General features: G+C 51.0%; 1 protein-coding gene across 4 annotated transcripts in view; it reads left to right on the top strand.

Moving 5' to 3' along the window:
* KCNH1 (potassium voltage-gated channel subfamily H member 1) overlaps positions 1-24890 on the top strand; it is a 146622-nt gene extending 121732 nt beyond the window's left edge. For all 4 annotated transcript variants that reach the window (XM_032955924.2, XM_032955923.2, XM_032955922.2 and 1 more), the window contains one exon: positions 21426-24890. In XM_032955924.2, coding sequence (XP_032811815.2) covers positions 21426-22451 — 1026 coding nt within the window. In that variant the 3' untranslated portion in view covers positions 22452-24890. The remainder of the gene's footprint in view (positions 1-21425) is intronic.
* The last annotated feature ends 297 nt before the right edge of the window (positions 24891-25187 follow it).

Here is a 25187-nt window from a genome sequence, read left to right as displayed (position 1 = left end):
GGAGGACCCATAGAATAATCCATGCGACCACGGGGAGACTGAACACGCAAACTCCGAATGTACAGGCATCGTCAGGGTCCGTATCGAGCTCACGATTTCCTCTATACCAGGCGAGATAGTTAACATCTCGCCACCGTGGCCAGATGACCTCTGGATTGCGAGTCCAGTGTCCTGACCACTACACTGCAGTGTCTATTCTCAAGGAAGACCATGGTTTGAAGTAAAACAACTCAAATCTAATCAGTATGCGCTGTTGTGGGGCATTGCGATTAATAAACTAAACACTTCCTCTCTGTCATGAACTAAAATAAAAACAGAAAATAGTGTCAACAAAACAACGCGGGAAAAAAATATCCACGGCAAACATAAAATAAACAGCATGCACAACACGATTAAGAAGAAATGCTACAGAATAACATTATCTTGCCCCCATTATACTGCGCGCTTTTAACATAAAAAAAATGTATGTTTTGGTAGTCACTGCGATTACATGGCGCCCGCATCTACATATTCCTCCGTCCACAATGTGCCCACAATGTGTCCACAATGTGTCCACAATATGTCCACAATGTGTCCACAATGTGCCCACAATGTGTCCAAAATGTGTCCACAATGTGTCCACAATATGTCCACAATGTGCCCACAATGTGTCCACAATGTGTCCACAATGTGCCCACAATATGTCCACAATGTGCCCACAATGTGCCCACAATATGTCCACAATGTGTCCACAATGTGTCCACAATGTGTCCACAATGTGTCCACAATGTGCCCACAATGTGTCCACAATATGTCCACAATGTGCCCACAATGTGTCCACAATGTGTCCACAATGTGCCCACAATGTGTCCACAATGTGCCCACAATGTGTCCACAATGTGCCCACAATGTGTCCACAATGTGTCCACAATGTGTCCACAATGTGTCCACAATGTGCCCACAATATGTCCACAATGTGTCCACAATGTGCCCACAATGTGTCCACAATATGTCCACAATGTGTCATCCGTGCAAATAATGTGGCGCCCCCACAGGGTAGTGCACTTGGTACTGTGGAATTCTCCACACTGTCCTTGGTACAGGAGGGATGTTTTTTTTTCTCCTGCCACTCTGGTTTCCCCTGCACATGTGAACACTCATTCATTGGCCGATACCACCTTCATATAGAGAGGATTGCAGAGCTTGGGGGGAGGGGGGTGAGAGGAATTTGTAACCAGCTCACCACCACCTGGCTGATGCCTTCCCCACTCGTCTGTGGATCCTCCTCGTGCCTCTCAGTCATTATCTCTCTACAAGAGTGAGCAATCACGACAACGCCGCCTTGCGTGTTACGAAGTGACGTTGTCGTTACGCCATAATAACGGCAAATAATAAGTGTTGCTCTCCTTTAGAGGTGACTGAGCATGATGATATTATAAACAGAGCGTTCATTATGATCGTCATCGTCAGCCATGATCAATGCACTGCGGGATAAAGGCGGCCTCCCCAAGCCATTGCCACCTGTCACCATTCTGCGATGCGATAATCCGCCTAGCACCTGCACCCGAGGTGATTCCATCTCCGTGGTGGACGGCATCTCGGACGCGGTCCATCTCTTGGCTGCCACTCACCATCCGTGACCATCGCTCATCATTCCTTCCAGCAACACGCTCTCCTCAAGTCCACTTTCTTTTATGAACAACAATTGCGATGTCTTTGACCTGCGTACGTTCTCTGATCAAACGCGATGTTTGGGCAGGTTGAAATAACATTCCCCTCTAGTACCTGACAAATATTTACCCATCCATGCAAGCATCTTCAAGGTTTTACTTATTTATTTCTACTTTGAAGGGGCTTGCAGCGATGGTCAAATGTCATTTGCGGGCTGTTCTGAAGCGGTAGGCATCATGTGGCCCGCAGGCTTTGAGACATTAATTTGCGGGCTGTATGCAGGCCACAGACCATATATGTATGCGTGTGTGTGTATGTTGAACTTCTTTCGCACCGTACGCAGCCAACCGTGCTAAACGGAGGTTGGTCCTAGGTTCCTCCACCCTTGCTGTAAGACAACACGTGCAGTGCACAAGAACAATCATTCAAGGCCGATATTCCTTCCCTACTGCTGTCCACCCCCCCCCCCCCCTTTTCTTTAATGAGCTATGAAATGAGGTTCTTTAAAGGTCACGGTCAGAGCACGGGTAGTGTTGCTGACAAAGCATCCTAATCGGGCACAAGTGGGTCCACTGACAGAGAACAATGCTGATGGATCGGACCGAGGTTTGGAGATAAGCCGGCTCGCTACCTGTCGTCCCGCTTGTTAATTAAGTCTGGACGACGACGCAGCCGTGTTTTACAATGTTTTGGCCGCGGGGACAACCACGTATAAAGACAAAGGTATAGGTCCCACGTTAAGCCTCAACGGACTGTTGGGACAAGTGCTGTCAGCGAACACCTATGAAGGCCGGCACGGCGCACGAGAGGGGGTCGATGGCCAGTACTACGCCCGGCTGCCTTTGTCTCCCCAGTGGCGATGTTTACTACACACTGCGCCAGGTACTCGTTTGATGCTGAATTGACCAAGGGGAGGTCCATGACTGGCTCGGATAATCGTCACTGGCGTTGGGCTTGAGCGGGAATTGAACTCGGGTGGCCAGGTTTGTGGCACAGCGCGCTAATCTTTATGCCACCGAACCCCATAACCGCATACACGCACACATGCACGCACTCTTCCTTGCACCAAACGGTCTGTACACAGCAAGTTAATTGTGACCCAAGTTAAGTCATTCTAATTCGTATCATAAATATTTGAGGATAACAAACAAGACGAGAACATTTTGAGTAAAACTATTGTTTAGCTTCTTTCAGCAATTTAACTTCCAACTTGGCAATTTAAAATTAATTGGGATGTATTTTTTTCCCCTCCATTAATACAACATTTTCTCACGTAGGCCAATTTCTCTCTCTTTTTTTTATTTATTCCGGGGGGTGAAAGCGCAAATGTGTGCAGATTGTGGTCGTTTCGGAACGGTGTAAAACAACGTCCCTTGTTTTCACCTTCCTGACCTTTTTCCGAGCATACTAATTTTGTCTGCGTCCGCCACCGTGAATAAATAATTAACCTGGGTCCCCATTAGCCACCGTTGTTGCCTCGGCGAGACGACAAAGGGAGAAGCCACAGCCTCCGGAGGCGACGCGCAGACGAGTTAGTTAATGCGCCCGCCGGCTCATGCCGTGCGCCTACGACGGCTTTGCTCTTGGAGCGACGCAGGGAACGAGGGCTAGGACCCAGGTGCACAGCGCTCTGCTGTGACCCGCAGCCCGATGCAGCGCACACGAAGCGGACCGTGGGAATGTTTCGGGTAGCAGTTCACGACGTCTCTGCCGTGCCATCACGGCAAGGAGAACACGGAGCTCGGATACCGCCACCCACCCCCCCACCCCCCCCCGTCGCCTCCGCGTGGAGCAGCGGCACGTGCTCGTGAGCCGTCACGGGGTCACGGGGAGAAGGTCGAGAGAAGATGATCATCTCGGCGGTGATCGTTAGATTGCCCAAGGACTCTTTGTCGCGGAAGCCGCAGTTAGTCCGCCGGTCACGCTGCCAGAGCGTGCCAGGACTTGTCCGTGGAGTCTGCCACTGACTGTGGCCTCCGCGAAACACGACCGCCCGCCCGCCCGCCCGCACCGCACCGCCACCGCCACCGATTGAGGCTTTTATTTCGCGCACAAGTGAAGCGTCCGCCTCACTGCGACGGGCCTCTCGAGTTGCGCCCCATGGGGTTCGGCGCACGACGTCCCGACGATTCGCTCCACGTGCCGGGAACTTCGGCAGGCGATCGATCGAATGAAACGTCGGGACTGTCGCGGCGAACAACGCGCGGCAACAACCCGGAGGACAACATCGGAGGCGCCGTGCAACGGCACGGCCGCGAAAACCCGCGCTTGTAATTAAGCAGCTGGCGCTGGGCAATATGCGCTGACTGCATCGACGTCCAATGGAGATCGGCGTCGTATCCTCATGGATTCTCCGGGTGATTTACACCTAGACTTAACATTTATTAACATCGCCGGGATTGGCTTAACAGACTGTAGATATACCCTTCCCCGTGAATTAATCACGAGTAATGTAACGACAGAGTGTGAGTGAAAGCTGTTCGCAACCGGGCCCGGTCTGCTTCCAACCTCGGCGGCTCCATCAATGTTTAATGCGACGCAAGACGGCAGTTGCCAGGGAATCAAAATGATGGCAAAGGAAAAAGCGTTCACCATTTCCGGCAACGATACAGGAGGTCTTCTTGGTTCTTTGGGTAAAGTCACGTAGAAGGGAAATAATAAAATAATAAAAATTAAACGTAATAAAATAAAATTCTCGCGACGTTTCGGCCACGACGCAAGTAGCCGTCCTCAGGTGAAGAAACAGAACTGTCGGAAAGACAGCGCTCTAATGTCTTTCCGACAGTTCTGATTCTTCACCTGAGGACGGCTACTTGTGTCGTGGCCGAAACGTCGTGAGAATTTTTATGATGTTTTATTATTTTATTTTTTCCCTTCTACGTGACTTTACCGAAAGAAGCACGTAGATGAATCCCTGCAGTCACGAAAGCTTTAAATCGAAATAGATACAGGAGGTGTTAAGATGTTCAAAACACCAAATAAACAGCCGTCGCAAAGGCATCATAAAGTCTGCATTAACCACGTGCAAACAGTTATGGCTACTTTGTGAGACCTGTTGCCATTGGGGCTTTTCTGATTCACTAAACGGCAGTCGTTTTTTTTATTGGACCCGAAACATCAATTGGATAACAAGTGCGCGGGTAAATGAGAATCTGTTCGTTTACAACGTGTGTACAATCGTACTTTGCATATGTATATCAATTTGCTGTAGAGGTTTGGCAAAGGTGAATTGAGTGCATCTGATGCAAAAACAAAAAATGTATTGTCTTCATAGCCTCCAGACTCGAGAGTCATTTGATATTGGCTTACTGCCTGAAGAATTGATTAGTGGGATAACAGATAAATCCCTTGTGATGATCGACCCAAGAGCTGGGAGTATGTTTCAGGCCGGAAGACGCTGGCTGCATTACAGCGCTCAGTCTGCGCCCCCTGGAAAACATTTTTGTTTGTGCGGGGGGGGGGGGGCTAGTGGAGTTGGTGTATTGGTACCACCACCGTCTTAATGGCTGCAGAAAATCTCATGTGGCCTTTTTACATCCATTCATTTCACCCCCCCCCCCTCCCCCCAGTCAACCTTTCTTGCCAGTGTGAATTGGCACTTTTTTCTTGTGAACCTGCCGCTATTGCGTGGAACTCTCTCCCCGACAACAACAACAACATCAGCTGTCTACTCCCTGCCCCTGTATCTCAAATCCAGGCTCAATATCTTTTCTACCCTGTCCATGACCGACAACCTCTTTCTCTCTCTCTCTCTGTCAAATAAAAAAAAGCCCACTGGTGATTTTTAAGACACACGATAAAATCCACGTCGAATCGCGAATTGTATCTTGAAACCAAAGTAAAAATAAACAAAGAAAACATTAAATGAAATTCCATCAGTCGTTGGAAAGAGAAGGCTCAGTGATTCCGGCATCTTTGCCGGGATTGCCCATCGTCATTTTAGAAACGTGCATCGAGAGTATTTGGCCGCTATGAATGTCCACGTGATAAGTCCACTTATTTGAGCTATCGTTTGTGATAGCCAGGTCGCTTATATATATATAAAAAGCGCTATATAGCTCAGTGGGGCCTTACCTGGTAGAAGAATCACGCACGCACAAAACGCACGTGCGAGTGGAGCGAGAGCACAGCTTCATCTCTCTCTGACCTCCCCCGGACCTTTTTCCTCTTCTTTTTTTTTAATTAACCAAAACCAATCGAAACGGAGGTCCCTTTCAAATGGCCTCGGCCTGTCCCTAATTTAATTGAATCGATCGACTCCGCTGCCGTGCCGCCTCGAGCGACGCCTGCACGACATCCTCGGGCGGAGGAGGCGGAGGAGGACGCAGGGACGAATAATTTACTCTCCCCGCACAGAGGCAGGCGAGACTCAATCTCGCGGCGGCGGCGGCGGCTGCTGCTGCTGCTGCAGTTGCGTCAGCGCGCGGCAAGCCCGTGACAGACTCGTGACCGTCCGGCATAGCGGGCACATCTTCATCACAAAGACAAAAGTCCCCCCGCCAAACCCACCCGCCACCGTATAGCCTTTTAACAGGCCGTTGGGGCAAGTGCTGTTAGCGAGTAGCGCCGGTGAAGGCCGGAACTGTAGCACGCAACAGGGTGGTTGTTGGTCACAGCACCATGCCCGACCGCCTTTGTCTCCCCAGTGCTGATGTTTCACGCACCCCACTGGGTTACTCATTTAAGGCTGAGTCGACGAAGGGGAGGTCCAGGACTGGTTCAGAGATAAGCGTCACTGGTGGGAACCGAACTCGGTTCACCAGGGTTCGTCGCACGGTGTGCCAACCATTGCACTACCGCTCCCCCATACATACAGCCAGAGCCGTCCCTAGGGTACGGCGAGTCGAGGCGACCGCCCCGGGCCCTGCGCATGGGGGGGGGTGCTTCCATGTCACGGTGTCATACGAAGGTGGAGGGGGGGCGGGGAGCAAATAGTGGGATTTGCCCCGGACCCGTCACCCCCCACTATGGACAGCCTTGCTTGAAACAGACACACACTCAAAGACAGTCACACACGGACGCCACGTGTGTACGCAGTCCCACGTGCTCGGTTACACAGACACTGCTTCCTCCCGGGACAGAGCCTGCCCCGCTCGCCTCGCGGCGGCGGTGCTGGTCGCGGCTTAGATCCCCGGGACGACCTTGCAGGGCAACACCGATCCGGGTCCCCGGTGAGCGCCGCTTTTGCGTTCGCGGCTTCGACTTAAATTCCGCCGTGCGTTTTTATCCCCGGAATTGTAACGGGTCCCTCGTGTCGTGTCCCGCAAGCGACGTCACCAGACTCCCTCCCCCCCCGCCGCCGCCGCCACCCACCACAGCTATTTATTTTTTATTTTTTCATACAAAGTTCAACGATTTCCAATTTTGGGTTAAGCCATGAAGCGTTGTTTTTTTTGTTATTCCGCGAACACAAATGCATTGCGGTCGTCGCACAGAGGAGGGGGGGGGGGGGAGAGACCCGTACGTTAACGTGCCCGCAGGAGCGGCACCGAGAGACAGCGGGTGATAAATGTTGACTTCGGCTTGTGGTGTCGCTTCCAGGTATCTTAATCTATTTTTTCGTGACGGATCGTACGTTTAACCGACTTCGACTTGAGACATATACGAGATACCTCGCAAGAGAAAGTAGGGACAACAACCCACGCGCACAACACACACCCGGCAGGCGCACAGCACACGCTTAATATGCGTCGCTCGCCGTCAGCTTTATGTTTCGCAGACAACAGGCCGACGATGTGCACGTACAAGCATGGACGCGTGGTCTGTCGATGCGTAGCTTAATTTAGCCTTGACAGACGTGAAACAATAAAGAGGGAAAAAACATAATCCAGCCCCTACCTTCGCAGGCGGAGAGCGCATTATCATGCAAATGCGTGTCGGCCACTGGTAAAAGGTCGACGGAAATGATTTGTGCGTTGCTGCGATTGCGTTTGGAGATTTCGGTTGAATTCCGCACGTGAGCGCTGCTTCTGCCAACTGTGGCGCGTGAGGCAAAGGCTCAGGTCAGGGGTCAGCAGCCTTCGGCTCTGGATCAGCATGCGTCTCTTTGGCTCTTTGACGCCACGGTGCTGAGATGTTAACTACCTCGCACGGTACACAGGAGGTCGTCGGTTTGATCCCAACCCTTACCCTGACGCCTGTATATTTGGAGTTTGCATCCATACGAGAGGTGTTTGGGTTAGATCGCGTACATGCGATTTACGCATAGTATTGGTAGCGAAAGCCGACGTGTTAAACTTGAGTTTGCGTGTCTCTCTCTCCCCGTGGTCGCGTGGATTTTTCTCCGGGTCCTCCGGTTTTTCCCTCCACATATGAATCAGCATCACGCGTTCAGATTAATTGGCTGCTACGAAGTTCCACGTGGTGAGCCAATTCGTTGAGCAATCATTTGTGGGCAGGTCAATGGGCCTTACCTAGTAAAATAAACAAAAATAGTTTCGTAAAAAAATGTTTTAGTTTGGCTTCCTTCTAGCGGCTCTTTGGCTCTCCCACTGCGGGTAGCCGGTGTAAAAAGAACCCCGTGAATCTTGAACGTAATTTAACGTCAACATAATTGATTAAATATGGCAGGGAAATGGGTAACCTTGGAATGTCTTGGTGACAAAAAAATGTAAACTAAAAAAAACTACGCCGCGGTTTATTCCATCACCCATTGTGTTTATTGAAGTCAGAATTTGTCTGTCGCCTGCTGCTGTGTTTGTGTACGTGCAGCTCTTGGGTGTGATGCGGCTCTGGAATGGTTGCCGACCCGCGGCGTCGGTCGCTTGCTGCTCCAGCGTTGGGCGCGCCGATGTCGTGCGTCTTTTTTGGGCCTCTCGGCGCGGGAACGTTCGTGCGAGACGCGCGGAGGGCGATTTCGCCCATGGGGGTTTCGCTCGTTAAAGGGGACCTCGCGAGCTCCCCTGCCCCCCCACCCACCCACCATTGTCTACACGAGGTCCCGCGCAGGTGTAAAGCCGTCGATTGAGTGGGAGTTTTAATTTTGTCCGCAAACGACGGTCTGAATCTTTAACTGTCGTTTACTCGCGAACGGCTGAGCCGTGCCCGTCGGCCTAAAATAACCAAAACACGGGCGTTTGGGAATGCAGCCACCCCAGCGCATATATAAATATATGTTTATAGGCTCGTGACCTACAATAGGTAATGATGTTATACAACCTATCGTAAATATATAAAGTATGGGTGGCAGCCAAGGAATGACGCTCGTTCCTGACAAGGAAATTGAGTGCTTGAATCGGGTAATGTGCAGCGGTTTGGGGAGGCATTCATCCAGCAGTGGATTGACCAAGAAGGCGGATGATGATTGATATCACTGGGGAGCGCACTGCACTGTGAACCCAGCGACCTGAGTTCGATTTGAGACCACGACTGGAGTAGGTGGAAAGTGATATCTGAACTGGCCCTAACAATCCCTCTCCCCATTCACCTTTTTTTTTTTACCAACCAGCATTGACTGATGCGATGAAGTATGGTCAAACAACCCCCATGACCGACATGGTGCGGTGAATCTTTCATCCGGCACAGGATTTACTAAGTAAGGCCCGCAAATTATGTTTTTTGGTTAATTTATTATTTATTAATTATTGGTCGTGAGGTGGCCAGAGGACATTACAGGAGAGGATTCTTGAATCAATATATGCAGGGCTTTGAGTGGATTATAACCTCATATTCATTAGTTTTCTCCAGCTACTCTATCTAGTTTGTTTTGTTACATGCCAAACACTTGATTAATGGAAACGGCCAAAAATACCTTTTAAAGCAGTATTTCCCTGAAATAAATAATATAATATAGACTATTTTTTTTGTACATTCATTTTGAATACAACCTCAAGAAAACTGTCACAACCTTGGCTGAGGCGCCGTACTCCCTCGCTGCCCTTGCCACGTTGCCCGGACTCTCTCCGTCCATTAAGCACTGATATATGCTCTGCTGACTCAAAAAAGGAATGCAAATTTAAATAAAAGCAACAAAAAAGACGGGTAAATATAAATTGTTCTCCTGGGCTTGGTCGATTTGCATGATGCTGATGAACGCCAATGCCACAGGCGCCGTTCTTCATCTTGGGGTGCACTAATGCGCTCGCAAACCCGTTAATAGGTTGTTGTGACCTTCTGACATCGGTGAAAACGAGCTTCATAGCTCATCGGATTTCTCCAGGTGTAAATAAAGATTCTGATTCTGAATAGGCAGGAAGCCAGTCCGCTCTGAATGGGCCCGCTCCCCGTTTTGTGTTCAATGCAGGTGCACTGCACCATGTGGGCAGTCGTGGGCAGGGCAGGGCAAAAGTGGGCATCTGTGGGCACGGCAGGGCAGAGGTGGGCAGTCGTGGGCAGTGCAGGGCAGAAGTGGGCATCTGTGGGCAGGGCAGGGCAGAAGTTGGCATCTGTGGGCACGGCAGGGCAAAAGTGGGCAGTAGCGTGCAGTGTAGAGGAGAATTGGGCAGTCGTGGACAGTACAGGGCAGACATGGGTAGTCATGGGCAGTGCAGCAAAATCCATTAGTGTTCTGTATTCCCTTCCCCCGCCTTCACCAATCAGCACTTAACAGCGTGGTGAGGTATGATCAAATAAAAACTCCCAGTTGCTAGCACAGCAAATTGCACATTTGAAACTGGCAGGCTGTGGTCGATTCCTGGCCAGGCCATACCATGAATGGGCGAGTGACATCTGAACCCGTTCCTGAGCAACCTCTTCACGAATCCACATTGAGCAGCGTGGTGAAGTATGGTCGGATAACAATCATAGCTGCCTCTGTGGCATGGAGAGGCCCGCACCCAGCGATGAACAAAAACAAACTAATACTCAGCACATTCGTTAATAACACTGTCGCCTTAAAATATATATAATAGGCCACATTTTTGGCAGTGGCCCATGATTGTGTTTGTGCACCACTACTAAGGCAGCATCACCAAATAATATGATTTCATACAGTAATGGATCGACAATAATGGGATGCACATGTACATATGCACAAGGCTTGTAATGAATCATCCCTCTTGCGACTCAGTGAATTGTTGTTATTTCGGTTTCGCGATTCGATTCGAAAATCGAGCAATTATATTTAAACATTCGTAACGGATTCTATCGCCTCTTCACGTGGCGGTGAAGTATGGCCAAACTCCCCCTCCCCTACCCCCATCACCTACCTGTACAGCCCGGGGAGACCTCGTCCATCCAGCGGTTGAACTTGTCGCTCCGGAGACCGGGAAGATCGTTGATCGATGTTGGGTCACCGGGGTGGCGATGATGGCATTGACAGAGTGGGCCACGCGAAGGCCGCTTGCCACCTTCCACTCCATCCAGCAGCGGAACGGCTGAAAAGGGGCCGCGCTTGTCTTGACGGAGCGCCAGGGCGCATACAGCCGACGACAATTGTGCCCCGCCGCCACGACGTTGGAGCGCGTTGGCGAAAAGTTCGCGGGTTGCACAAATAAGCCTGGCAAGGCGGTAGGTGGTGGTGGTGGTGCACGGCGGTGGGGGGGGTGATACGGCGGGTAAAGCGCAATGAGACGAATCTTTTCGCCCCCAAATAAACACCGGGCGTGAGGAGCACGTGATAACGTTGGGGGGGTCACGCTCGATCCGTTGCGGTTGCACCGTCAGCGGCCGTAGACAAAGCGTCGGGGAGGCTTGCGGGGCGGGCGGGCGATGGGAAGCCCTCTTAATGCTCCCCCCACCCACCCCCCTGAGCCCGCAAGCCACAAACACGGCTCATTACGTTATTCACAGTTCGGTGAACGTGATGTGAGAAAGACGGTTAATGATCGCATAATGACAGCGGTTAGGAGCAGCGAGCAACTGTTGTACCCACGTCGCCGACGCCACGGGAAGGGGAGTCGCGTATTTGATGCATGGGGAGAGAAGAAGGAACGGGAAACGGAATGGAGAAAATAAAAGAATGTGAAATAAGGGGTGGGGGAATGGAGAAACAGGACCAAAGAGTCAGGCGAGACGAGGGTAGAGAACAAGAGGCCGCGTAAAGAGCTCAACGCTACACACAGTGGTGTCTGTTTTCACAGGGGGCGGGGACATTGGAGGGATTCAGAGTGGGTTGGCCACAGAGAAGTCACGTGATTTACGGGAGGCTTCATCTGAGATATATACAGAATATAGGTTACCTATTAAACCACGAAAGCCACGCTCAGTCCGAATAATATTTTTCATGAGGGTCCTGGTGTGAGCAGTGGCCGTCAATCGAACACAAGTCGCCGGGTTCACTATGCAATCCGCTAACCGCTGCACCACCACTCCACCCCATAGAAATACGGTGATATTCCGGTTGTATATCAGAAAGTACAAAAAATGGCTCTGCGTTAACAATTATGCAAGTATAAGACAACACGCTGCAAATATCTCTTTTCCACCCTCGTTTATCGCAAATGCTGCCTTTTAACCGAAATGTATGGAACATGACATCTCAGCCAATGACCCTATTTTAGAACAATAAAACAAGGGTCAGTGCGCCTCTGACGAAGGGCAATTGCTCACAACGTGATCTCATCACGGATTTCACCACAACAGGGACCGTGTTCTGCTAATGATGGCAACGAGGAACAGGGCGATCAGTTTACAGACACCCCACTGAAACAATGAGACATTTACAAAGAGGATCGGCATTTTTTTTCAAAGCCTCTGGCACGTCACAGAGATCACACAGTTGGGGGGATGGGAGGAGGAGGGGATCAGGAGCGAATCAAGGAAAGGGGACGCGGATTATTAAAAATGTTCAACTCGCTCCTCTGTCTAGATACGGCGACATGAATTTCACAATGTTGAGAAGGAACGAAGAGGCTCATTAGGAGTCGGGCGTGGTGTCTATAAATAGGCCACCCTGTTTATTCAGCTGCGGCATTATTCGGGTCTCTAATATATTGACTTAGACGCGAGCACGCTCCCCGAAAGAGGAGAGCAGTACTAAAGGCAAAGATGCCCGCATAGCTTTATCAGACTGGGGGTGCAAGTGCTGTGAGCGAGAAGCACCCTATGAATGCCCCCGCAGCACACGAGGGGTGGGTGGCGTGCACCACGCCCGGCCGCATTTGTCTCCCCAGTGGCAGAGCAGCAGCAGCAGCAACATTCCAATTACGCGATCCGAGAAGACGCCTGGGAGGGTGATTCTCACTGCAGCGGCAGCGGTGGCAGCGGCAGGTAATGAGGGCAAGGTGCATGTCCTGCAGGAGAATGCGTGAGCACGCGGGGCATCAGGGCCTGCGCTGTGCAGCGGAAACAGCAGCGGTGGCGGCGGTCGTGGGCCGTGGGGAACGTGACAGGACGACTCCGGCCGGAGGAGACTCAACACCGGGCAGCTGGATAGCGGTCGATGTTGGTATTTTTCCGTTGGCGCTGGCGGGGTACGTTCGGGGCACGTTTGGGCACGTTTTTTTTCTTCCCACGAGGGTTCCGTAGTTATTAAAGGATGGGTTGGCAATCCCGGCTATGCAGGATCGTCCTATTTCGGGCCCGGTTCCAAGCTTGTACGTTTTGGAAATACCGCCGTGGCCGTTTTGCGAAACAGGCTAGACGGAACGTCGACAAAATCGGGCAACGGACACCAGCGGCCCGCCGACAAGATGTCAAGGACCAAAGGCGGTTAGCCGCGGCAGTTCGGAAAATTACGTTGAGAAATAATACAATCAATGCCATGGATTGTCGAAACCTCTTGAGCAACATCTGGGACTAGGCAATGGGTAGTTTTTTTAAAGACGTTTAAAATGCAGACCGTGATATACATGGCTCAGTCTGGAAGTTGTGCGAATGATAATTAAAAAAATCATCAGTTGCGAACACATGTTGACTAAAGCCCATATTCTCATTTTGAAGTAATTTCCTAACTTCCATTTTTAATTCAAAGCAAACGCAAACCTCTGCTGCGGTGAAAATTAAGGCTGGGAATTTGTGCAACATGGGCGTTTGCTCAGGACATCGCAAGGAATTCATTAAAGACCGTGAATTCAAATTGGAAATTTACTAAAAACGCAGGCAATTTGTGGTGTATTCTTGGCTTGTCACTTAGAGTTATAGCAAAGGGGCCGGATTGGTGTGGTCGGATCGGTAGGGCAGTCAAAAAAAACCGACGTGGACATTCAACATCTTACTGGCTCTTTTGATCCAATCACACGCACCCTGATTTACAACATTATCTGCTGTTGATCTCTGATGAACTCAATTGAATTCAGAATCCGGTTTCTCAAGAAGCTTCTAGCACGTGGAGCGAAACGTGGGACATCGTGCGGAGGCGCAAACCCATAGGCATCATCCGAGAGCTGTCCAGCACAACCACCAACACTTACACCTTACTTCGTGCTGTTAAACTCCTGCTCGATTCAGCAGCACTGCTTCGCACGTAATTAACACTTTACCATTCCAATGACGTACTTGTACATACATGTACATCATCCTTTTTTCTTCCGATTTCGTTCCAATGATGTACGTGTCCGTATATGTATGTCATCGGAACGGAACGAGAAGTACAACTAAAATAAAATAACTTTGTTGGTACCGAGGCTCCCATAAGGCCGTGCGGGAGGGCGTGTGGCACAGTTTGGCGGCAGCTATCGTAGAGTGCGGTCGTGTCGCCACAGTTCTCTGCGGTGATCGCAATGTCCTTAAAAATAACGGCGCAACGCCTCTGTAAATATAATTATCACTGATCCGCTTGCACGTTGCAAGATTAAGCGGTGAACGGGACACCCACCCTGCAACCTGCAGGTGTCTCAGAATGGGGAAAGGGTTTAAGTGGCACAGCAAAAACGCTCACGTCCACATGTCCCACCGCACCTCAAGATGCTGCGGAGAAACAGTGGGATGAAGGGAACCTGGGGAAAGGAAGAATATGTATTATGTATTGCAGAGATGGAGGCAAGCCGGTCATAGGCAGAGGAGAAGATGGTCTCGAGCCTGGATTTTGAACAGTGGCAGGGAGTCGACAGCACGGGTTTCTGGGTGAAAGGAGTTTTCAGACAAGGTGACAGCAGAGGAAAATGAGCTACATCCCACAGAGCAAAATTTGAACTGGGTGCTACAACAAAAGGCCTTGGTTGCTGTGATATAGGGAGGGTGCATGGAGGGGAGTAGAGTGTATGCATGTCCGTCGCCAACCGTGGTAATGAGATGTTGCGGGAAATATATGAGTGAGATAAAAATGGTAGAGGAAGGAAGACGTGAGTCAAAGGACCTTTTGGGTGGTAAGTGCGATTTTTTAAATTGATCTAAGGATTGGATTCCAGTGGAAACATAAAAAAAAATATCTTGCTAACGAGTGCCGGCGAGAAGTCTGCGGCGGGATTTTCGGAATCGTCTTGCGTTTGTAGACGGTTTTTTTTTAGCATCAGCAGCAGCAGCGCTCACAGCGGCTCAGTCCACGGCGCTGTTGTTGCTTCCATCCGACAGGCGCAGTTTCATAAACCGCACGAGACAGACGTTGCAACGGGAGGCACAGTGGCGGCAGCAGCAGCGGATTCATCGCGCGGTAGCACAGCTCGTACGGACGCGGGTGCTGGCGTGAACGAAACAGAAACAAACACTTGCCGCAGCCCCCTCCCAGTCTAGTGCACCCCCCCCCCCCATCACGTGCAGTGATGGCTTTGCCTGGTGTGGGATGACGTGTGGCCCGGCCGGTCATTTGTGCCGCGTTGGAAGACTCCGGACCAGCCCGCGACGGCGTTGCTTTGCGGAGAGAGAGCGAAAGAGAGAGCTCGCAAGTCCGAGAAAAGGGACGGTCACGTGCGGCAGCCGGCACACGAGGTTCAAAAGGGGCTGGCTGAAAAAAAAAGATATACTCTCCAAATGTGACATCGACACGGCCAACTGGGAGAAGGGATCAAGGGCAGCAAAAGACAGACGGTGCACACCGTGCCTTTCTACTGTCTGGCGGCAAATAATAACACGAAAATAGTCATTTAAATCCAACGCATAATGAAGGCCTCCCAGCACACTTTGTCATTGAGTTGTTTGACCATACCTCGCCACACTGGTCAGCGCGGGTAGGTGAATAAGGTGCAAGCGGGTGTTAGGACCGGTGCAGATGTTGACTTTAGATGTGGTCATGAATCGAACTCGGGTCGCCTGTTTCGCGGCGCAGGGATTGGCAGTAAACGGTTGTATTTGTACCCGCGTGCGTGCGTGCGTGTGTGCGTGCGTGCGTGTGAGTGTGCGTGAGTGTGTGTACGTGTGTGCGTGAGTGTGTGTGTGTGCATGCGTGTGTGTGTGCGTGCGTGCATGTGTGCGTGCGTGAATGTATGTGCGTGTGTGCGTGAGTGTGTGTGTGCGTGTGTGCGTGAGTGTGTGCGTGTGTGCGTGAGTGTGTGTGTGCGTGAGCGCCTGTGTGCGTGTGTGTGTGCGGCAGGGAAGGCTGTGTCCCGTGCGTTAGCTCGGTAGAGTCCAGAGTTGGGTGGGTGGGAATGCTGCCTCGCTGGTCGAGTTAGTTTGCATAAAGCGTCGATCGGTAAATATTAGCCAAGGCGAGACGACATTGGTGTGGGGCGGTACATTTCCAGATTCTGAAATTTACTGAAATGACCAATATGAGTGCTAACTTTGATGCAGAGTTATAGTTAAAAGGGTAACGTTCATAAATAAATAATGGGATTGCGCACAAGTGACTCAGAGTCGCTCTGGCTGGATCTCATCAACGTGACATATATACGTGTTTCATTTAAAAAAGGAAAAAAAGCTTTTGCAGTACCAACATTAATAATGACCGTCATGCGCTGCAGAAAATTGAATGGGTTAACCCTCGATTCTTTTTTTTGTGAGAAAAGTTGTAACTTTAACGGCACGAAGCCTTGAATGCAAACGCACGCGGCTGAAGCCAGAGACAAATCGCCCGACAACGGCACGGACAAAAATCGTCTATAAATCCACCTGTCCATAACTGCCAGTGTTGTTTTTGTGTTGCTGTTGCTGCGAATGAAAATTCGATAAGAAATGAGCCACGGTGCGACGAATGGGGTTTGGCATTTCCCAAAACGCGGGGTCACTGACATTGCATTTACTCTTGGCTAATAAATGGATAAAACTCAGACTGTTGTATTATTCTGCGGCTTCGCATTAACCAGGAGCTCGGGGTGGGGGGTGGGGGGTGGGGGGTCAACCAGAGCCACGCTTTGCGCTGTGTTCCAGCCGTCTTCCAGCGTGTGTTGGCAAACCGCGGAAGTGACCGGTTGCCACCATCTGAGCTGCTCCACACCTTGGCTGCTGGCGGCGTGTGTGTGTATACGTCGTTAGATCACCCTGTCACAGACTCGGGACAATGAATGACACCCTTCAAACAAAGGGACTCCGATGTATATTGCATGATACACGCCAGTCATTGTTTATACCCCAGGTGTATGTTTCGAAAGCCTGCTCAGAGAGCCCTTGGGCTACTTATTACTGTGGCCAGGACGTACCATTTCTGTCTGTCTGTCCGGCCTGAGGCCAATTCACTCGATTGCATGACAAGTTACGAACAAAAATCGACTCAACCAATTGCTAAAAGAACTCAGTCACGCAAATTCCCGATACCATTGCCCCCCAACGGGATGCTTGGCGAATTCAACGAATGAGTATTTTGATTAATGTGGGATGAAATCGGAGAGCCCCGGGGAAAAAACTCAGCACGCATGCAAAGCAACCCCATGCTTACAAATACCTGGCGGTCACTCACCTGAGTACCAACCAGTCTCGCCCCTGCTTAGCATTCAGGGTCCGGTGTGGGTCCCCCAATGGCCAGATGTTGGACCGTATACTCGGATTTGCAGACCCAGGTCGCCCTCGGAAGAAGAGGCAACGTCGTTTCGCACGTCTCGTTGTCTTCACGTTTATCTCCGGGCTAAGCGAAAGACGCGACGACAATCGAAAACTTTCGGCGTCGTTTGAACAAAACGAAGCCCAAATCTCGAGCTGTTCCTCATCGGCGATAAGCCGCACGAGAGAAAGAGAGCGAGCGAGCGAGCAAGTTCCACCGGGGCATTTCACAACATTGCGAGGGCGGAGCGGAATTTTATTGCGCCGCGCTACGGCGTCCACCCCAGCGTTGAAGGGGCCTTCCTCCTCTGCTCCCTGTGATAAGCCGCGGGCCGCGGAGTTGAAGGGCATCTCGTCTGGTTTCCACCCCCCCCCACTCACGGTGCACGTCAGCGAAGGGCTGCAACGACTCGACGAGAAGTGACGTCCTCGTTTACGCGGTTAGAACTCATGTACTTTTATTACGCGTTGTTGATTTATTTCAGGGGCGCCACGGTGGTGTGATGTTATTTTCCTCGCCTGGTATGCAGGAAGTCGGGGGTTCGATGCAGACCCTGACGCCTGCTGTATATTTGGAGTTTGCGTCTCTCTCTCTCTCTCATTCTCCCCGTGGACGCGTGGATTTTTTCTCCGTATCCTCCGGTTTTTCCCTCCACGTTTAAAAACATGCATCTAGATAATTTTGCTGCTATAAATTTCCCCTTGATAAGCCACTTTGTTCAGCTATTATTTCTGGCCAGGTCCCTTCTGAAAAAAAAAGCTAAAAGCTCAGTGGGCTTTACCTGGTAAGATTAAAAAAAACAATGTACTTGTATATTTTTAAGTGATTTGTTTACCTTTCCTATACTTTGCACTTCTATCGTGTTTTCTGTATTGTTTGTTGTTGTAACGTTCTGACCCGCCCGTACTGGACATCTGTGAAAAAGAGCTTTATAGCTCATCGGATTCCTCCAGTACAAATACAGATTCTGATTCTGATTCTAGAGGCCACGTACAACTCCGTTGGTGACGTGCCACCAACGTCATCCAAGTGCTGCTCCTTCGTGATAAAAATAACAATTCGAAGCTGTTTCTTGTTCCACTTCTGGATGACCGACACAGGCACAGGTGCTATTTTTGAGCCTCCGTTATTTCACAAGCGCTGTTTTACCTGTAAAACTGTTGTCTAATTATACAAGGTGGCCAAGGTGCGGCCCTGCAATTGCTTGCTCACACCATTGCTGGTGGAAGTGCCCTCCACTAGAGCGAATTCTTGAGGGTATTCGGTTTTGTGAGAGGTGCCAAATAGTATTTTTTTTGTAATCGATGATACCTTTATGGACACACTCTATTTACAACGCTATTTGCAAAATGATATTTTTAACACTTCCTAATTTATCTAAGCATAGTTACGATCGATTGAAACTCCGTTACTCTGCAGACTGTAATACATTTAATGCGTTGCTTGCCATGTTTAAATTCGAATTGCATCACATCGGGTAGCTTGGTAGCGTTCGTGGCAATTTGTTTCTCCGCTCAGTGAAGTGAGGTTCAAATATTACAGAGGACATTGGCTCCAGCAGTGCCGGTGCTGGGCCAAAGTGGACTAAGCAAAACCTTCGGTGCCCCAAGTAGCTCACGGGCCCCCGACATTAGGGAGAACCCCCCCCATAAACTTGCACGGAAATATCTGCTAAGTACATCTACGCCTGATATCTCAAAGTCCGCATCGCTAGATCGCCATCTTACATTCCTCTCATCTCATTGCACATCTGCGCTGTCAGTGTCCACTCCTCTCTCTCTCTGTCTTTTGTCCACATCTCTTCCATCTCACTATATTGGTACATTCCCAGTACCTTTCACCCCTCCATCTACTCGCTAATTTCACCGCATCTCTTACGTAAAATCATCAAATCTCTGTCGCCTACACGCTTACTGTTGTCTCACTCGCCGTTTGTAAATTGAAAGGGAGTGTTCCCCTAAAACAATTCCTGCTTAGGGACCCCACTGGGCTGGAGCCACCACTGGGGCTCCAGGAGCTCTCCGACGAGCTGCGTTATGGGAAGTGCCCCTTTGCGCGCATGGCTGACGGCCCACGGTGATGTTGATTCTAAATGTGGAAGGAAAACACCGGAGGACCTGGAGAAGAATCCACGCGACCACGGGGGGATAGAGAGAGAGAGAGAGACATGCAAACGCCAAATATGCAGCAGCAGGCACGTGGGTTGGAATCAAACACCACGACCTCCTGCATACCAGGCGAGGTAGTTAACATCTCGCCACGTGACGCCCCACAGGTGGCCAAAGATCTCCCTCTGGCGCAGGATTCCGCTGCTGCGTAGCTTCCTTCCGGCGCATTTGTCGTTCGGCGCGACGCCCGACGGCTTCCCTCGACGTGCCGGGCACTCGGTTCCCGGGGAAGTTCCCCGGCGCGTGGCGCGAAACGTCGGGCGTCCGCGCACGGAACGACAAACGCGGCGCCACGCGGTAAACGACCCGCAAACACGATCGGAGGGCTAAATTATCTCGTTTGCCGCTGCTGCCAACCTCGGAGTCGGGTAGGCGCCGCCGCTCGAGCTCGCAGCCGCCGGCCGGGGTGAGTGACAGAGACAGAGCAATCGATCAAATCTTGGAAGTGACTCTGACCAGCCTTGCGTGTCCGGGCTGAATCCAAGCGGTGTGCTCGCCGTTTAATTCCTTTCGCCAGAATTGGACTCATTTGGCCCGCGCGGATTAGCCCGATGAGAATGCTCGACCATTCCGGGCAGGTGGTGCCGCGCTTTCCCCTGCGCGTCTGCCGGCCATCGGCGAGCAGCGGCCCAAGCGGGAACGCCCCGTTGCTCGCCCTCGGTGCGACTGCAAACCAGAGGGACACGGGGAAATTAAACCGTTATCATTATTAATGGCCCTTATTCCCATTACAGCAATGTTTTGACGTTCAATTACTGTAAATTAGGGTGCCGATTTTTTTTTTTTTTACCCCGTGATGTGTCGTTAAATGAGCGTGCAATAAAGAATTTCAAGTACAAGCGGCATTTGATAATTGCTTCATTATTATGCGAAATTAACATTCTAAAGGCGCAGCGCGACGCAGGAAAAAAACAACGCCACGCTTGTGCTCTACCGCCGGTGTTCTGCAATGAAACCGGGACTAAAAAAACCCCCATCATATCCACACAGGATATAAATAAATAAGGAAACCCAAAAGTTATGCGTTGGGGTTCTTGCCACCTTTCAGATAAGGCCGACTAATCCTGTAAAGAGTGTTTTTGCGTTATCTGTGTCTCCTCACTGAGGCTTTCTAATCGGCGACGGGCCCACACTTTGTGTATTTTTTAAAGCCTGTTCTGTTTGCTTGGTCCCCACCCGCCCATCCTTCACAGCGATGTCCAGCAAGCGTTACAAAGGCAGAGGGGTCTCTTTGGATTTTAGCAGTGTGGATTATTTTTTTAAGGCACTCATAATTTACCCCATCCACCTACCTCCTCTAAATGCTTATCGGTTTTTCTCCTTCAAGGGGGGGGGGGGGGGAAATACATAAAACAAGTTTTCCATCTCACAATCTTGGGAGATGTGCGTGGCTTTTGGGACTTTGCCATCAGCAAAAATAAAAATTATAGTCACGATTTGCAGCCTTTATCAATCCACTGCCGGCTGAGGGGCCTTCCCCGATGGCCTTTGGTGATTTGTTGTTTGACCATACTTCACCATGCAGGTTGATGAAGGTGGTTTGGAGATGACTGACCACCGATGTTATCCGTGGCTGGAATTTAACTTGGGTTGCTGGGTTAGTAGCGCAGGTTAAATTGTTGCGTTCGCCGATAGCCATTGCCCATTATGTAAGGATGTCAGCCAGCTTATCTCTTATCAGGCTCCACCGTAATGACGGGACTCATTTAAGCAGAAACTGCTCTGGGCCTGCAGTGTTGAAACAAATTCCACCGGGAACCATCGATCTGTAAGGGCGCCGTCGAGTGATAAGGCCAAAACGGAGGCAGTTGTTTTCTATCCATCGTCGCGACCGATCCCGCTTCGGGAAAAACACTCACCGCGCTTCCCCCGCTTCGCAGATGATCTTCAGGAAAATCGCCGACGTCAAGCGGGAGGAAGAGGAGCGGCAGAAGTGCAAGAACGATGCGCGCTTCGACCTCCCGGCCGACCACCCGGTGCGGAAACTCTTCCAGAGGTTCAAGCAGCAGAAGGAGGCAAAGCTGACGGCCGAGAAGCAGCAGCTCCGCGCCGACGTCGAGCGGCTCGCCGAGCCGTCACGATCGCCCTTCCTCAACGGCGCGCTGAGGTCCAGCGTCGTGACCATCACCGAGACGTCGCCCACTCCACTTCCGGGAAACCAGCTGCCGCCGGTCACGCCGGCGAAGCCGAGCACGCTCTCGCTGCTCCGCTCCGGGGCGGAGGAACTCAGGTCCCCCGCGCCGGTGGCGGTGGCGGCTGTCGCGGCGAGCCGACCGCTCGTCGAAACGACGGGAAAGGTCGGAGGTCGGGGATGGGGCCGGTTAAAGGGGGCGTTGTCCAGCACGGAGCAGATCCCCTGCGGCGGCGGCGGCGGCGGGGGCGGGGGCGGCGGCATCGGCGGCATCGGCGCCTGGAACCGGACGTCTCCTGCCGAATCCATGGAGATGCTCGCGGAGGCGGTGCGGGCTCGGTCGCCCGACAAGGGGCAATCGCCCGACGCCTGCGTGCAGACCCCACGCGGAGCGCTCACGCCCGACAAGTCGCAGCTCAAGAAGATGGACTCGTGCGACAGCGGCATCACGTGGAGTGACCAGCGGCTGGACCGCGCCGGCGTCGGCCGCAGCCCAACCATCGCCGGCGCGGCCGACTCGCGGCATGCCTTCTACCCGATCCCCGAGCAGACGCTGCAGGCCAGCGTGCTGGAAGTGCGCCACGACATCAGCGAGGACGTGCGTTCGCTCGGCGACCGGATGTCGGTCATGGAGACTCAGCTGGCCGAGATACTGAGATTGCTCGGCGGAGGGGCGTGCACCCGGGCCGCGTCGCCCGCGCGCGGGGGGCGTCCACCGATGACCGACGAAGCTTTCCGGCCGGAGTCGCCCACGACAGGCCACTCCGCCGTATGATGAACCTGCCCCCCCCCCCCCCCCCCCCCGGTTACGGACCACGTGTCTTTTAAGTTGAATACCCGTGCCAAATTATAATTACTTTTTTTTACTTACATTGTACAGTTGTAATCGTTCAGCAACTAGACATGTACGGCGATGTTGAGCACACTATATTTTATTTTTAATTGCAAATGGAAAAAAAAAGCAATTAAGCAAAGTATATTCATAAATTGCGTTTATATTGTCACACGTACTGAATTGTGTTGGGTCAAGAGGGGGGGTGGGGGGGGTGTTGGTTGGGGGGGGGGGTATGGACCTGTCGAGATGGTCGGGGTGACGTGTGCGTGTATTTAAATATGTAAACGAATGTGGACAATCACAGTAGACGCCGGCTCGCAAGGCGGTGCATTCACTGTGTCACGGAAGTCATTCAACTGGAGATCGTGGGAAATGAGGTTATGCTGACCTGGAATCCAGCGAGTAGCTTCTTTTGCAATAAATAATGCCTTGAAAGATTAACTTACAACACTTGCATGGCTCATTAGCAGATGTGTTGCACACAGCAATAAGCTATAAAACAAACAAAAAAGCACATAGTCTCGCACATTACTCCTTCAATTTTTGTTTGGCCCCGTTCTACGACGGTGGCAAATTTGCATTTACCTGTTTCTTTGCTAAAAACTTGTTTGATTGTGTCTATGCCCCCAATGAATGTAAACAAACGTTCTTCTATATGCATCCATTGCGCAGCTGTTGCCGCTTCCATCAGAGAGCATTCTCGGCCGCCCTCTTGGTGCCACAGACGCCAGTGACGGCAACACTGCCCTTTGACTGTCCGCGTGATTTCGGAGCGCCCCTCGCCACGAAGGGTTACAATGATGATGGTACATTTTTTGGTACATTTCGGTATTCGCGCTATTCTCGCGTCGCGAGAATACCACGGAGGAGCCGTGCTGCACAGGTGAGTATCGACTGCCAATCACGATGCGTTTTTAGCCAATGAAGTAACATGCAAAGTAAAATGTTCAGATAATGGCATATTTTGAAGGTGACGTCGGCAACGCACGGCCTACTATTTTTTTCGAACAGCGTCCACGGGATCTTTAAGGTCCACTGGGAAGCGCACAGTGCGCAGTGTGTATGGTTAATATACACACACCGCAGTATTAACCAGGGCTGCCGACGGACTCGAACCACGAACTTCTGCTGCCACGAGAGGCAAACACGTCACAGCCCATTAATGTATCCCATCACCCCTCCCCTGCCCCATCCCCCCAGGGTCTCGTGGTAGCGGGATGTTAACTACCTCGCCCGGTATACATGAGGTCGTGGGTTCGATCCCAACCCTGACGCCTGCTGTATATCTCCCCGTGGTCGCGTAGATTTTTCTCCGGGTCCTCCGGTTTTTCCATCCAAATTTAGAATCAACATCACGCGTTTACAGTATTTGGCTGCTGTAAATTTCTAAGTGATAAGCCACTTCGTTTTAGCTATCATTTGTGGCCAGTTCACTGCTGAAAAAGAGCTATGTAGCTCAGTGGGCCTTGCCTAGTAAAAAAAAACTTTCTGGCTTTAGAACATAAACCAGCATTAACGCCATCAATGCTGGCATCTTTAATTATGACATGTCACCTCATTGGCTACATGCTGGCAAATGGGCTTATAGTGGGGAACGTTCTGTAAAATCCCATCTTCGGAGGGGGGGGGGGCACGAAAACTGCCAAGTCTGGCTAAACTAGTCGAGAACAGACAGTCAACTTAGCCCAGTCTTCCACAGTGAGAGCAACACTTATTATTATTTAAATTTCTCTTCGTGGTGTCACCTGTTTTTATCTCACAGGCAGTGGGCTCGACATGACACCTGCTTGAGTTTTAAATCAGAAGAAGAAAAAATCTCGCGCTTGTTGCCATCTCTCATTTGTGTACCGTCAAGCTTGAAATTTAAAGTCTCGGGCATTATTTTTTTTTACTATCTCTCTCTCTCTCTCTGTTTGATTCCGTTGAGCTGTCACAGGGAAAAAAAAATAAGAAACTGTACGTTTGTGACGACCGCACTGCTGGCCGTGAAGTGAAAATCCAAAAAACTCAGGAGCCACAAAGAGCTACTTTCAAGTAAGGCAGCATTGTGTTAGTGCATAACCGCCCTAATGACTTTGTTCCACTGATGTCTGCAATTTAACAAACATCCGAGCTTTCCGACGCGCCGATTAAAACATATCCCTCCGAGTGTGGCGAATATCCACTCCCCGGAATTATATATTTTTTTTATATTGTGTATCACATTGACATTTATATGAATGTTGCAGAAATGACGGCACCTTTTTAAAATATTGGAGAAAAATAAATTAACTGGCCTTGCTATAAATATACAGAGGAGGGGAGCGGTGGGGGGGATAACAAACCACGTGACGTATATACACGCATCGTTGTTTCCGAATAAATGTGCACGGTACACCGGACGAACCGTGTGCACGCGTACGTTAGTCCAGCTGTGTGCGTTCGTCACAGCGGTCACGCGCTCGTCACAACGGTCACGCGCTCGTCACAACGGTCACGCGCTCATAACAACGGTCACGCGCTCGTCACAACGGTCACGCGCTCGTCACAACGGTCACGCGCTCATAACAACGGTCACGCGCTCGTCACAACGGTCACGCGCTCGTCACAACGGTCACGCGCTCGTAACAGCGGTCACGCGCTCGTCACAACAGTCACGCGCTCGTCACAACGGTCACGCGCTCGTAACAGCGGTCA

This window comes from Petromyzon marinus, chromosome 17, assembly GCF_048934315.1.
Source record: "Petromyzon marinus isolate PM22_M1 ecotype Great Lakes invasive population chromosome 17, UKy_Petmar_22M1.pri1.0, whole genome shotgun sequence".
NCBI lineage: Eukaryota > Metazoa > Chordata > Hyperoartia > Petromyzontiformes > Petromyzontidae > Petromyzon > Petromyzon marinus.
This window is presented reverse-complemented; position numbering and strand designations above follow the sequence as displayed.